Genomic DNA, 13,249 nt, shown 5'->3' on the forward strand with positions numbered 1-13,249 from the left:
GCTTTACTGTTCTTTGAAGAACTAGGGTTTTTAGAAAAAGAAGCCATTTTTATCAGAAAGGAAGGGAGAGTTTCTCTGAAGAAGAAGGTTAAAGAAAAGATGAAGACAAAATGTGAGTTGAGTAAAGAGAGTTTGAGAGAGTTTGCAGAATTTAGGAGTGTAAATGAAGAAGTTTGATGCGTATAAGTAAAGGAACATGTAGCTAAAATTGTGGCCATAATTACCTCGATAACCGGCAAAAGTGATGCTAAATCGTGGGGTGTCGCATGTTCGGGGCATTAAATGCGGAGAGACGTACGTCTAATCAACCGTCAGAAACTTTTCAAAGGGGGTCAGAGAATTTCCGCCAAAAAGGTATCTTTACCAACTTCCTGCTGACACAAAGTAATGCCACTGGAATGACCCCTTTCTAAATTTGGAAACAATTTTGCTTTTGGAACGATCCCTTTCTAAATTTGGAAACAATTTTGCTTAAACTTACAATTCTACCCTTAATGAGAAGTTTTTATAATCACACAAATACTCTGGGCCCCTATTTGAATTGTTTAGGACCACAAATTTCAAAAGTTTTTATTTTTTCTTAAACTCCTTGCCCAGTCAAATATGTTCACATAAATTGAAACGGAGGGAGTATTAATTCCTTTTTGGAGTAAATAAGCCATATTGTTTTTCCACGCCATCTTTCTATTTTTTTTATGTTAATCTTGCACATGTATCATACTAATGTTTTCTATATAGTTTTAATTTTATTGAGTGTCCCCAAACAGACAAGCCCATGTCCTTCTAACCTTATCTTTTTTTTTCTTCTTCTTATTTCATGAATTTATGAACACATTTATCCCTTTATTATCTATCGAAAATAATCTCTTTATCTTCACATAGGTTAGGGTAAGGTCTGTATACATATCCTCCCCAGACCATACTTTACGAGATTATACTGAGTATATTGTTGTTGTTGTTTTTCTCTTTATTGAACCAGAAAGAGAGGAGAAGTTTAAAAGGAAAAGAATAAAAAAGGAAGGCAATGTTAACCATTTCTGGGTAGAAAGGAAATCTGAATCAATTGAACTTAATCTATGGAAGTGAATGGATTGGTCATGATTTTGAGTTTTTAGTTGATTTTCCCATCAAATTAACTATGTAAAACAATATTGAATATCCAATCATGATCATGACAGCTCAATCTCTTCAATATTCAAATATACACTTCTATATCTTAAAGTTTTAATTTCTTCTTAATTCACTTGCTCGTTACTCCTTACGTTTTTATAAGTTGTGTGACAAAATTACTATTTATGGAGTCAAAGACCTTTTTCTTCGATCATATTTTTTTAAAATATTTTAAGTAATTGACTATTATAACTTACAATACTTTTTAACAGTTGCTCAATATGTACTTTAACTGTTACTATCTAAAAATTAAAGAATCTAAATTCAAATTCACATCAAAAATTAAGTACGTTTGCCCTCCCAAACCTTGCCACATAAAGTAGAACACGGGAGTATTTGTTTTCATATTGTTGGACAAAAAAACGAAAAAAAGCAAATTCTTTAGCTCTTAAAATAATAAAAAGATCTTGAATCTATTCTGTCAAGAAAAAGTAAAAAGGAAAGTCAGTTCTACAGTGCGACTGGTAATGAATGGAGTTAAAAAGAAATAGTCTTTTCATGATTTGAGAAAAAAAAAATGAATTTGAGAAAAAACTAAAAGAAAATAGTCATAAATAAAAATTAACAAAAAAGGAAAAGGACATATCATGTGTAACTGTGATTATACTTCTTAAAATAAATTATTACTTGCATGTATTTATGGAAAGTTATTACTGTACTCTGCACACGTGCGCTAGCAGTAGTACAATTCTCACTCTCTGCACGATCCCCAAGTGAAGAAGAGTCATAATGTAAGAGTAGAATCAATAGCCAAGAAAAAGGAAAGGACCATATATGTGTGTGTTTAATTCTTCATTTTATAATAATCTCTCTGACAACAACTGTAGACGACTAAGCTTTGTAAATTCTTGTGAAATTCCTCTGTTCTTTAACTTGCATGTGATTCTCTTAGAAAATGGGCGACGAGCACTTGGCCATTCTCCATTCTGATAGAGTTGTTGAACAGGTTTCAACTTATTTATTCTCTTCACCCAAATGAGTTTTTCTTTTTCTCAGTTTTACACTATTTTCTTCTTCTTTTTTTATTATTTCCATTCCTGCATTTCTGGATGGTCTTTTAAGTTGTTGTTTGGTGTGTGTGTGTGTGTGTTTTGTGGTGTTTCATGGCTTGAGGAATGGAAGAAAAAAGCTGATACCTTTTTCCTTGGACCACATGGGAAGTTTAGTTTTATCAATGTAAACTAAGAAGGAAAAGTGAGAAACTTAAAGCCCACTTGTCATTATATTTGTGGATTTCTTTAACATATGGTTTTACCTTTTTTCTTCCAACTTTTTCTATTGCATTGGATCAGGAAGGGGGAAGGGGAAAAAGGTAAAGTGAGAACTGATACAAGGCTTCCACTTTTTTTTCTGGTTCTTATTTATTTAGTTATTTATTGGTATGTGTATGCCAACTTACCTTGGGGCCCAAATGGAATGGATAATGTAGTTGATTTATACTTGTTCGGAATTGAAACGAAATAGTAGTAGTTGTTATGGTATATGTTCCTCCTTCTTCCTCACTCTCTTTCAGGAAGACTGCTTATTCCAAAATTTGAGCTTAGCAATACATATATTATGCCTTCTATTTATTACCTAAGACTATTTTCCGCAATCTTGTAGCACATTGACACTGGTATAGAGGGTTGGTGTACCATACTGCAACGACAAATCCTTTCTGAGAGTTATGGCGAACTATGTTGCTCGGACTCTCCGAAAATTTCGATGGGTGCATGTCGGCAGCTGTTTTGGAGAGTCCGAACCACATAGATGGCGAAAGGTTCCAATATATTATGTTTGAATTCTTGTGCCCGTTGAAGGAAAAATCACAAACTTCATGTTATAATTAAACATCTTGGTTAACTGTGCAGAACAGGATTACAGTGTCCAAATTCAGAAATGTAGTAAAGATTTTACCTATAGCCATATACACGCCCTTAGTTCCTTTCGCCTAAATTTTGATCTTTTCTATGTCTACTTCAATCTCATTTTTGTGTTTACGTTCTTTTTTGATCCTGGTTGTAACTTGAGAGTATTTGAGAATCAAATCTTTTTCTTTTCAGTTCCAATATCGTTAGAAATTTTACTAGCTACAAATTAGCTCACTTTCATTGTGCTTTGCTGATTGCCTCATCAGTTTTCGGTTCGTGTTCAAACTGCTAGAAGCTCTCTCGGAATCTAAGGAAGATTTTGAAAAATAGTATCTTGCAAAATATACAAGCAATTGCATTTTTCTTGTGGCATGTTTTGTTGGGGTTGGTAGGATCTTTCAGCAAACAGAAGTATCGTTATACTCGCTTTTTCTTTTCCTATTTTTACTTGACCTTCAAACATTGTCCAGGCAATAACTGCACTGAAGAAGGGCGCGCATCTATTGACGTATGGTAGAAGAGGGAAGCCCAAATTCTGCCCTCTGAGGTTATCCACGGTAAAGCATTTCATTGGAACATGTCTCTTGTTTTTCAACCCTTAAGGAAATTCTCAAAATAAGTAGTGTCATATTTGGAATATGTATCCGTAGAAATAATTGAAAAACTTGGCATTCTCATTGGGAAAAAGAAGATAGTACAATCAATGTTCTTGGCGTTTGCCTGTGTGCAGTCCAATTGAGAGCCATATTGCTTGACAATTCCTTATAAACCTTGTACATTAACCATTTCAACATAGAAATCTACTTATCCTTCCATCATTTCTAAGATTCCGTTTTGCTAGGAGTGCACGTTTATAGCTTTACGTGTAACTGACTCCTGAATGGGAATTGTATCATTTGAATTTATGTTTCTAGCTCCAAATTAGTTCTCTAACATGGAAGATGGCACGCCCTGTCTGTTTTATTGCTGTCGCTGTTCTATATATATGCAGTTTACAAATTTAACCTCTTTTTTATGAGATTTAACTTTTTCTTTCTCTTCTTTATCTCCTGTTGTTCAGCTAAAGTATAGACTTATTGGGGAGTCTGAATAACTGTGAAACCTCCTGGAAAGGCGAAATTAGTAATAAAGTTACTCTGGAAATTTAAGCTTATTCAGTTTTCAATTATTATGTGGAAATTTGAGCTTATTCAGTTTTCAAACATCAAGGTTACTAATGATAGTTATTTGTTGATTACCAATTTACCATCGATCAACCTGAGGTTTTTAAAATTAGCACATGAATACAAAATCAAGCTCCTTTTCAGAAGAAATATTTCAAATCATTTCTGATCTTTCTTTATTTTTTTATTTAAGAAACGGTTTCGCTTGCTTGTGGACGGAAGCAGTGAAATTGGAAATTCTATACCTGTTTTCCTTGATCCTGAATAATATTTTATATGTCCTAAATAATCTTTCTTTTTTCTTTGTCGACAGGACGAAAAGTTTTTGATTTGGTACTCAGGTGAGAAGGAAAACCAACTGAGGTTAAGTGCTGTCACAGATATCATCCGTGGCCAAAACACTGTAAGTAGTTAAGCGTCTTACTTGTAAACTGAACATTCTAATGAAGATCATTAGTTAACATTATATGATTTCCTTCCAGTTGATAAGAATGTCTCATTTTCTTAACTAGGTAATTCAACAGAAACAACTTCAGGCTGATATGGAAAGTCAGTGCATTTCTTTAATATATGGAAATGACGACCACACTCTTGATCTGGTAAGTTATTCAGTAGTCTCAAAGTTAATTGAAGGATACCGTACATGGATTTATGCTGTATAGTTCTTTTATTCATCTGAGCGAGGTTTGTGGCTTTGGTTTCTCCATATTTATACAGATTTGCAAGGACGAAATGCAGGCTGAGACATGGTTTCTAGGATTGAAAGCTGTAATATCTCGAAGTCGGCATGGATTGGTGGACGATATGAAAAGCGAAAGAAGAGCACAAAGTTGCATCCTTAGTCCAGTAGGTTATATGCGGAGGAAACATAATCTTGGACTTTCAGTGAAGAAAACCCGATCTTCTCAGGTTCTTGTTGTCCTTCATTTTATCAAGTTCTCAGTGCTTTATCTTGTTATTAAAGCAATACTTTGCCCTGTGCAATCTTCTACTCTTTTGATATAAACTTATTTGTACAGGTTAGCAGCTTATCAGGGAGTCCCACTCAATCATTTTCAGAAAACTATTCGTCTGATGGGTTATCATGTTCCTCCAACATCCTTTTTCCGCCAAGTCTATCAAGTGTACACAATGAAATGGATAACGTTATCACAAATTCGTCGTCTTTGGAACCAGACTATCTAAGCCAGAAAAGAGCATCTTGTGATGGCACTGATATCCACAATGATATGCTTACTCCATCGGTTCCGTCCACTCATAAGTCAGGACTACTAGGAAAACATGTTTTAAGGGATGTTTTTATTTGGGGAGAAGGAGCTGAAGGAGGATGCTTGGGGGATGGGGAAGTAAAGTCGGATGCTTTATTACCCAAACTTCTTGAGTCTACTTTGATGCTTGATGTACAAACAATATCAATAGGGAGAAGTCACGCTGCCATAGTCACCAAACAAGGTGAAGTGTTTTGCTGGGGTGAAGGAAAGAATGGAAGACTTGGACATAAACTTGATATGGACACTGCATGCCCAAAAATCGTCGACTCCCTTAACGGAGTTCATGTAAAATCTGCCAGTTGCGGTGAATACCATACATGTGCCTTGACAACATCAGGTCAACTCTATACATGGGGTGACAATTCTAGTGCTGATTTAGTTGGTGCAGAAAAGATGAAGAGGAGCTATTGGCTTCCAAACAGAGTTTGTGGTTCTTTGGATGGTGTGAAAATATCTTACATTGCTTGTGGGGAATGGCACACAGGAATTGTGTCAACATCTGGACAATTGTTTACTTATGGAGATGGAACTTTTGGTGTTCTTGGTCATGGGAATCTCCAAAGCGTGGCTCACCCAAAAGAAGTTGAGTCCCTTAGAGGTCTGTGGGTGAAATCAGTTGCATGTGGACCGTGGCATACATCTGCAGTAGTGGAAATCTCTGTTCATTACCTTAAATTCAATAATCCAGGCGGGAAGCTTTTTACATGGGGTGATGGGGATAAAGGAAGACTTGGTCACTCTGAAGATAACAGAAAGCTTTTACCAACATGTGTAGCTAAACTTGTGGATCATGATTTCATTCAAGTTGCCTGTGCAAACACCTTAACCATTGGGCTGTCTGCCGAAGGAAAGGTTTATACAATGGGAAGTTCGGTGCACGGGCAGCTGGGTAATCCAAAAGCCAAAGATAAATCAGTAGTGATGGTGCAAGGGAAACTTAAAGACGAGATTGTTACAGAGATCTCCTCGGGATCTTATCATGTTGCTGTGCTTACATCTAAGGGAAATGTCTACACATGGGGTAAAGGTTCAAACGGACAGTTGGGATTAGGTGATACGGAAGATAGAAACTGCCCAACCTTAGTTGAGGCTCTAAGAGACAGGCAAGTGGAACATATTGCTTGTGGATCAAATTCTACAGCAGCGATATGTTTGCATAAATCTATATCAAGTAGTGATCAATCAGTTTGCAGAGGATGTGGCACGACTTTTGGGATTACAAGGAAGAAGCAAAATTGTTATAATTGTGGTCTTTTATTTTGTCGTGCATGCTGCAGCAAGAAAACCAAAAATGCATCTTTGGCCCCAGACAAAACTAAAGCTTCTCGTGTATGTGATCCATGTTTCTGCCAACTGCAAAGGATTGTTCAATCAAGCAGACCACCCAAGACACCAAAGCATAGCCCGAGACCGCTATTGATAACTCAGAAGACATCTATTAATGTCAAGGAAGAGGTGGAAGAGTCAAATAGTATATCAAGACGAATGATGTCAACAAGAAAGTATTTTAGTGAGAACAGTCAATGCTGTGACCGGAGGGCCGTAAACAATTTAGGGGAAAGTAAGCAGTGCTTAGACCCCATTGATTCTTTGTTGGATAGCTTTCCAAGATGGGGACCAGTTCCTTGTTCTAAAATCTTTAGAAGAGGAAGTGGACACACGAGAACTCATGATATTCGTGTTAGAAATTCACGGGTTTCAGCTTCCCCAACTCATTTGAAGGTTCCTCCAGAACCAAAAGTTGTGTGTTCAACTGCGCTAACTATGGAGGAAAAATTGTCAGAATCAGATAAATTGCTCCTTGAAGAACTTTCCAATCTAAGAACTCAGGTACATTTCCTAATATCTGGTTTTCTTAAATCATAATTCTACTGCTTATTCTGCCTTAATTGATAATACTTCTGTGTCTTGTTTATGAGTTTGCCTGTGCCAATTGTGTACTTGCCTAGGAACAATTCAATACAAAGCTTCATCTTTATGTGAAAATTACTTTTAGTTTGAAACTTTAGCAAAATATGCGTAGAGAAAAAGTTGAAGGTGAGAGAGTTTGGGAATATTTAAGTGGTTCAGTTGCCTTCTCTTTCCTTGATTAGTAGTATGCTTCTGTTGTTCACACAATGAAACAAACATTGGAAGTACATAGCTTAATGATTTTCAAGCCATTTTTATTTTTCTTCCGTAGCAAATAAAAAGTGACCATTACTTGGGGTCAGTGTAAAACTTTAAAACTTTGACAACTCAATACCGCGTGACACCATGTAGCCATGGGAGTTGCTTGATTTTAAGATGCTGAAATGATCTGTGTTGAAAGGTGATACGATAGTTAACATATTTATTCCGCGTATCATGTTTCTTGGTTTGACCTCTGAGTTGAAATTCTAACTTGTGTAATACACCTCCTTGGAAATTGCTCTTTCCTTTTAAGTTGTTAACTCACTTGAAGCCGTCTTAAGGTATGGATCTTATGCATTTTATGTGCTTAGTAAACTGAGAGTTACAGTTATCAAAGTCAAGGATAGGGGTGGGCTCCGGCTATGGCTGACTAAAGAGAATTGGGTCTCTAAACTAAAAGCAGTATATTAGTTTTAAAATTGCAGAAAAACAGCTAGAAATCAGCAGTTTGCTGAGCTAGTGGAGGACTGCTCCATGGATCTGATTGAAAGGCGGAGAACACTTTTTCAACATTACGAGCTCTACAATTTTATTTCCGTAAACAAAGTATTTCCTAAGGATGTGTTAATACGTAATCTTGTTTCCTTCACTAGAGTTCATGCCCTCCAAGAGAAACTATAGTATGTAACTAGGCAAAACACAATTAAGTGGACAACTACGTGAAACTGGAGGAGATTGAGAAAAGGTTATTAACAAGGATACCATAAGGTTGTATGCAAGATTGTAGTTCATCTGATCCATTTGAAATAGAACGTGGAGATATGTGACTAATAATTGATTGACTGATGCATACTGATAGGACTTTGTTCTTAGTATGTTGTCCCTTCACAGTTCACATATATGTTTTGTTTCTTCCCCCTTCTCTAAAAAGAGAAAAAGAAATATTTGTCAGTTTCAGAACAGGATGATGCCCCTTAAGCAAAGTACAAGTTTCTTATATGTATTTTTTGTTGTTGTTCTCAAATTAGTAAACACTCAACTCATGATTTCAAGATTAGCTTTTGACACAGGTAAAACTCCAATGTTATCCTTAATGTCAACATAATATTCTTTCATAACTACCAATTCATTTAAATGTGTGTCTTACTATCAGCTCAGAATACAATGCCTATAGCTTGTTTTGCTTATTCCTGTTGCAGAAAATGTCAGCTCTTTACGCTAGAAGAGAAACTAACAATCAGGCTGCTGTCGATGTGGTCGATAGCAAAGTTGATAGCCTATTGAGTTCTCCAATTGTATTTTCCAATAAGTTAAGATCCTTATATAACAAAGAACACTGTGCTGATGAATGGGTGGAACAATACCAGCCTGGGGTCGACGTCACATTGACAATATTGCCAAGTGGGAATAAGGGACTCAAGCGAGTCAGGTTCAGGTAAATTTATATCCAATATTTAGAACATTTTTAGACATACATCATTCCACTGCATACTTTGCACCAAGTTTGAGATAGCAAGTTCTGGTGCTTCAAACGACTAGCTCGCTCTGTAGAATATGATAAAGTAGTTAGCAATGTCTTAATTTTAATTTTAAAAGTGTCAAATGGGTAGTTTGAACTAAATTTAGGCGGATTAAAGACTAGATGGGTCATGTATAACCCATCTAAAGTTTGCTTGGGTCAAGATGGACAGCTAACCCAACACGCTTAACTCAAAATCAATTTTCATTTGTTTTTTTGTACTTTTAAAGTTTTTAGTGACCAAATCAAACTAACCAAAACTTGTACTTTTGTTTACCATGACTATATCTAACCAACCAAACCCATAAAATTTATTTTATAGTTTTGATACATTTTATTTTTATGGGCTAAATTAGACAATATATTAGAGATATTCATGTAATGTGTTTTTTACATATGCAATGCTTACTTGGGTTGCATTATGCAGTGGGGGAAAGTTTACTACGAAGGAAGCAAAGAAGTGGTGGGAAGAGAACCAGCTATTCGTCTACCGAAAATATGATGTTGACGGATATACGAATACGAACCAACATATGACGAAGAATTAGAAGTGTTATACAGGTTTCCTTCGTAAGTAGTTCATGCTAATTGAAGCATTCTATCAGTCAAAGATTTAGATGTGTTTGAAGGAAGGAAGCAGTTTTGTCTTGTCCATATATATATATATATATATATATATATATATATATATATATATATATATATATGTATGTATGTATTAGAATAAAGGACAACCTTGACATGAATAACTAACAGTTAATTAATTTCACGGCTCTAACTATCTTCTGTCTATGGGTGGCAAAATTAGCCTATGAAAACATGACATGGCCAACTCCGGGTTGGGCAGAAGTGCACCAGTAGCTATTTTTTGGCCGTTGTTGAAGTTTAATCAGGGTTTGCAAAATATTTAAAGTTTAACAAGCACATAAAAAAGTCACTACCTGCATTTCTCTAGTTCTATGTCGTTTTCTTCTTAATTTCTACATTAGTGAGGATTTGTACCAATTGAAGTTTGAACTACATACTTCAAATTTAAGGACACAATTTCATGAACATATGTGCTCAAATTGGTCAGTACTACTGCTTATTTCTTAGTCTCCTTATTCTTTCTTCTTCTTCGATTGCCTGAAATTGGAATCACAACAATGGAACTTCAACACATTAGCCTGAAGTTTGAACGTAGTTTGAACTTCGGGACACAATGTTCCTGAAGTTTGAATTGAAAAGGCTGAATTTAGGACCTTAAATTTGAAGTTTGAATTGAAAAACTAAACTCAACGACACATTGTCCTTAAGTTTTGAACTGAAAAAATGAGATTAATGACACAATATCTTGAAGTTTTGAACTTAAGGGCATAATATCTTGAAGTTCTGAATTGAAAACTGAACTTATGACTTGGACATATTGTTCTAAAGTTTGAGGAAGCAGAGAAGAAGAAGCGATATTTTCCTGCTTTTGAGTACGGGTTGTAGCTAAACATTAGATAATTTGCAAGCGCAGGCTAAGACTTAAACATTGGTCCTAAAGGTGGATACCTTGTGCTAGGGTGTACAAATGAAACCGACAAATCGCACTAACCCGATAATCCGAGTTAAACAGAGAAAAAAAATCCGACTATGGTTTGATTTGGTTTGGTGTTGGGAAAAAACAATCCGACCATATTTGGTTTGGTTTGTTTTGGTTTTAACTAAAAAAAGTCAAACTGAAACCAAACCAACCCGACATTATATGTATAGAAGTTTTAAATATATTTAATACATAAAAATATTTATGATAGTGTAGTTTATCAATATTTCTTAAGTTTTTTCATACTTTTATCTTTTAACGTATTATTTCAAGCTTGGGCTTATAATTTTTGGATGTTCCAATAAGTTTTATAGTCCATAAATGTTAGTAACTCAAATAAATCCCAAACCAAAATCAAATCAATACTAATGCTATAAAAGACAATCAATTCAATTGTACTATGCATGAAAATAGTGTTTGATATCTATTTTTTAGTTTTTCCATGGTTTAGATAAAATATATAACTTATTTTTCTTTTAGTGGTTAGTCATGTAAATAATAATACTTATTAGTCATAATTTTAAATTATGTTTGTTTTCATTATGGCTTATTAATAATATTTATTTTATGCGATTTTATTATCTTTATTGTTGAATATTTTAGTACAATACCATGACTCATCTCATATTTATGGTATTTTATTGAAAAACACCGTATACAGTTTTATCTTACTACGATTAAAGAAATATTTAGAGCACAAATTTTACGTTTTGTGCTATGAAGACTTTATGAAAAATAAAACCGAAAAAACCCGAAAACCCGAGAAATCTGAGATTAAAAAAACTGATTTTTATTGGTTTGATTTGGTATTTAAATTTAATAACCCGGTACAATTGATTTGGTTTGGTAATTAAAAAATCTGAACTAACCCGACACATGTACACCCCTACCTTGTGCTAATTTGGGCTAAATATGTATCTATTTGATCCACAAGAAAACTTGGCAAAATGTTTCTTTTAAAAAAATTCATTTTGTGTTCGATATGTTAGATAAAGTCATAAAAAAAAGAAAAACAAAATCTAGTTTCACAATAAACAGATTACACAAAAAATTGACGGCTTGTCCCCCAACGGGGCTGGTCTTGACGGAATATCCCCGTTTTTTACTAGTCTTAGCAAAATGGCCTCATTTTGAACTTGGACACCATAGTTATACAATATTTAAAGTTTGAAATTCTTGTTTGACGGTGGAAATTAGAAGGTATTATCCATTATTTTAGAATCGTTTGATTGTTGATAATTTATACTTAAATTTTTAGTTCAAACATTGATTTAGTGCTTTGCTGTAAAAAGCTCAAAATTCATTGTTGGACCTTAGAAAGTATTGAATAGGACAAAGTGGGTCTTTTTGATTTGGTGTTATGATCACGCCTAACTATGCCTAATAAGAACTAAGTGATTGTTGTAAATATAATCCGGTTTAAGAGTCCGGAGTCGAACCCCACAAGGAATTAACCTATTAACTACCACTATTTGTTCCACAAATTCAAATAATCAATTTTCAGAAGTTACAAATATCACATTGTTGGTATTTTAATACTAAAAATAAGTAATAAGAATGCAGTAAAATATCACTAGTAAAACTAAGTTTTGTAAACAAGAACGAGAAGGCCTAGAGCATGGTTTTCCTAATTGTCGGAATCCTTCTCGCTATATCCTCTATAATTTCCCCTAGTTATTCTCTAAAGATCATGAGCACTTCAGTTACTATAATTCTCTCAAGTAACTACGACAATTAATTACTAGACGCACACTCTTGAATTACAGTAGTTGCTCTTCTTCTCACTACTAAAAATCTGCTAAAAACCGACCAACTATTTCCGACCAACGTTGGTCGGTCAAAAAATGCGACCAAAAACCGTCCAGGTTGGACGCAAACTGGGAAAAAAAAATATTTACATTTTTTTTAAACAAAATACCGACCAACGTTGGTCGGTAAATTGGTCAATAGCTGGTCAGACAAGAAAATTTTGGATTACCGACCAACGTTGGTCGGTAATTTAGATCCAATTTTTTAAATTTTAATAATTATTTTATTATTTAAAATATTTTATAATATTTAAGAATTTATATTTAAAATTACCGACCAACGTTGGTCGGTTAAAGATTTTAAATTTTTTTTAAAAACAAATCGACCAAAGTTGGTCGGTTTTTGGTCAAACGGTCAACACTTAATGTACCGATCAAAATTACCGACCAACTTTGGTCGGTAATTCTAAAATCAGAGAAGTGAAAAACAGGGGAAACCCCCATTTCTCTGAAATTTTTCCCTCTTCTTCCTTCCCTTCTCTCCTTCTCCCAGCTCCTCCCCCTCACCGTCCAGGCCTCCCCCTCGCCGTCCAGCCCTCACCCTCGCCGTCGCCGTCGCCGTCGCCGCTGCCACTGCCGCCCCTCGATCTCCTTCTCCATCTCCTACAAATTCTAGGTTTGAATTACAACCCATTTATTTATTATTTCTAGGTTTTGTTAATTAGTTATGAATTAGTTTTAATTGATTAGTGTTTCAATTATTTGAACATTGAATTTTATTGAGGATTAGGGTTTAGGTCTTGTTTTAATTAGTTTTGTTAATTAGTTTTATTAACTAATTAGTTTTGT

General features: G+C 34.8%; 1 protein-coding gene across 2 annotated transcripts; it reads left to right on the forward strand.

Moving 5' to 3' along the window:
- The first annotated feature begins 1,960 nt into the window (after positions 1–1,960).
- On the forward strand, positions 1,961–10,138 carry LOC104121219 (PH, RCC1 and FYVE domains-containing protein 1-like). 2 transcript variants are annotated; one of them, XM_009633158.4, is made up of 8 exons: positions 1,961–2,116; positions 3,491–3,577; positions 4,497–4,586; positions 4,696–4,782; positions 4,901–5,092; positions 5,203–7,284; positions 8,766–9,001; positions 9,513–10,138. In XM_009633158.4, the coding sequence occupies exons 1-8, from the start codon at positions 2,066–2,068 to the stop codon at positions 9,631–9,633; spliced, it is 2,946 nt and encodes a 981-aa protein (XP_009631453.1). In that variant the 5' UTR covers positions 1,961–2,065; the 3' UTR covers positions 9,634–10,138. The 2 variants fall into 2 exon arrangements, with proteins under 2 accessions (XP_009631453.1, XP_009631452.1); XM_009633157.4 differs by lacking the exon at positions 1,961–2,116 and adding an exon at positions 2,229–2,929.
- The last annotated feature ends 3,111 nt before the right edge of the window (positions 10,139–13,249 follow it).

The sequence above is a fragment of the Nicotiana tomentosiformis genome, chromosome 2 (genome assembly GCF_000390325.3).
Source record: "Nicotiana tomentosiformis chromosome 2, ASM39032v3, whole genome shotgun sequence".
NCBI lineage: Eukaryota > Viridiplantae > Streptophyta > Magnoliopsida > Solanales > Solanaceae > Nicotiana > Nicotiana tomentosiformis.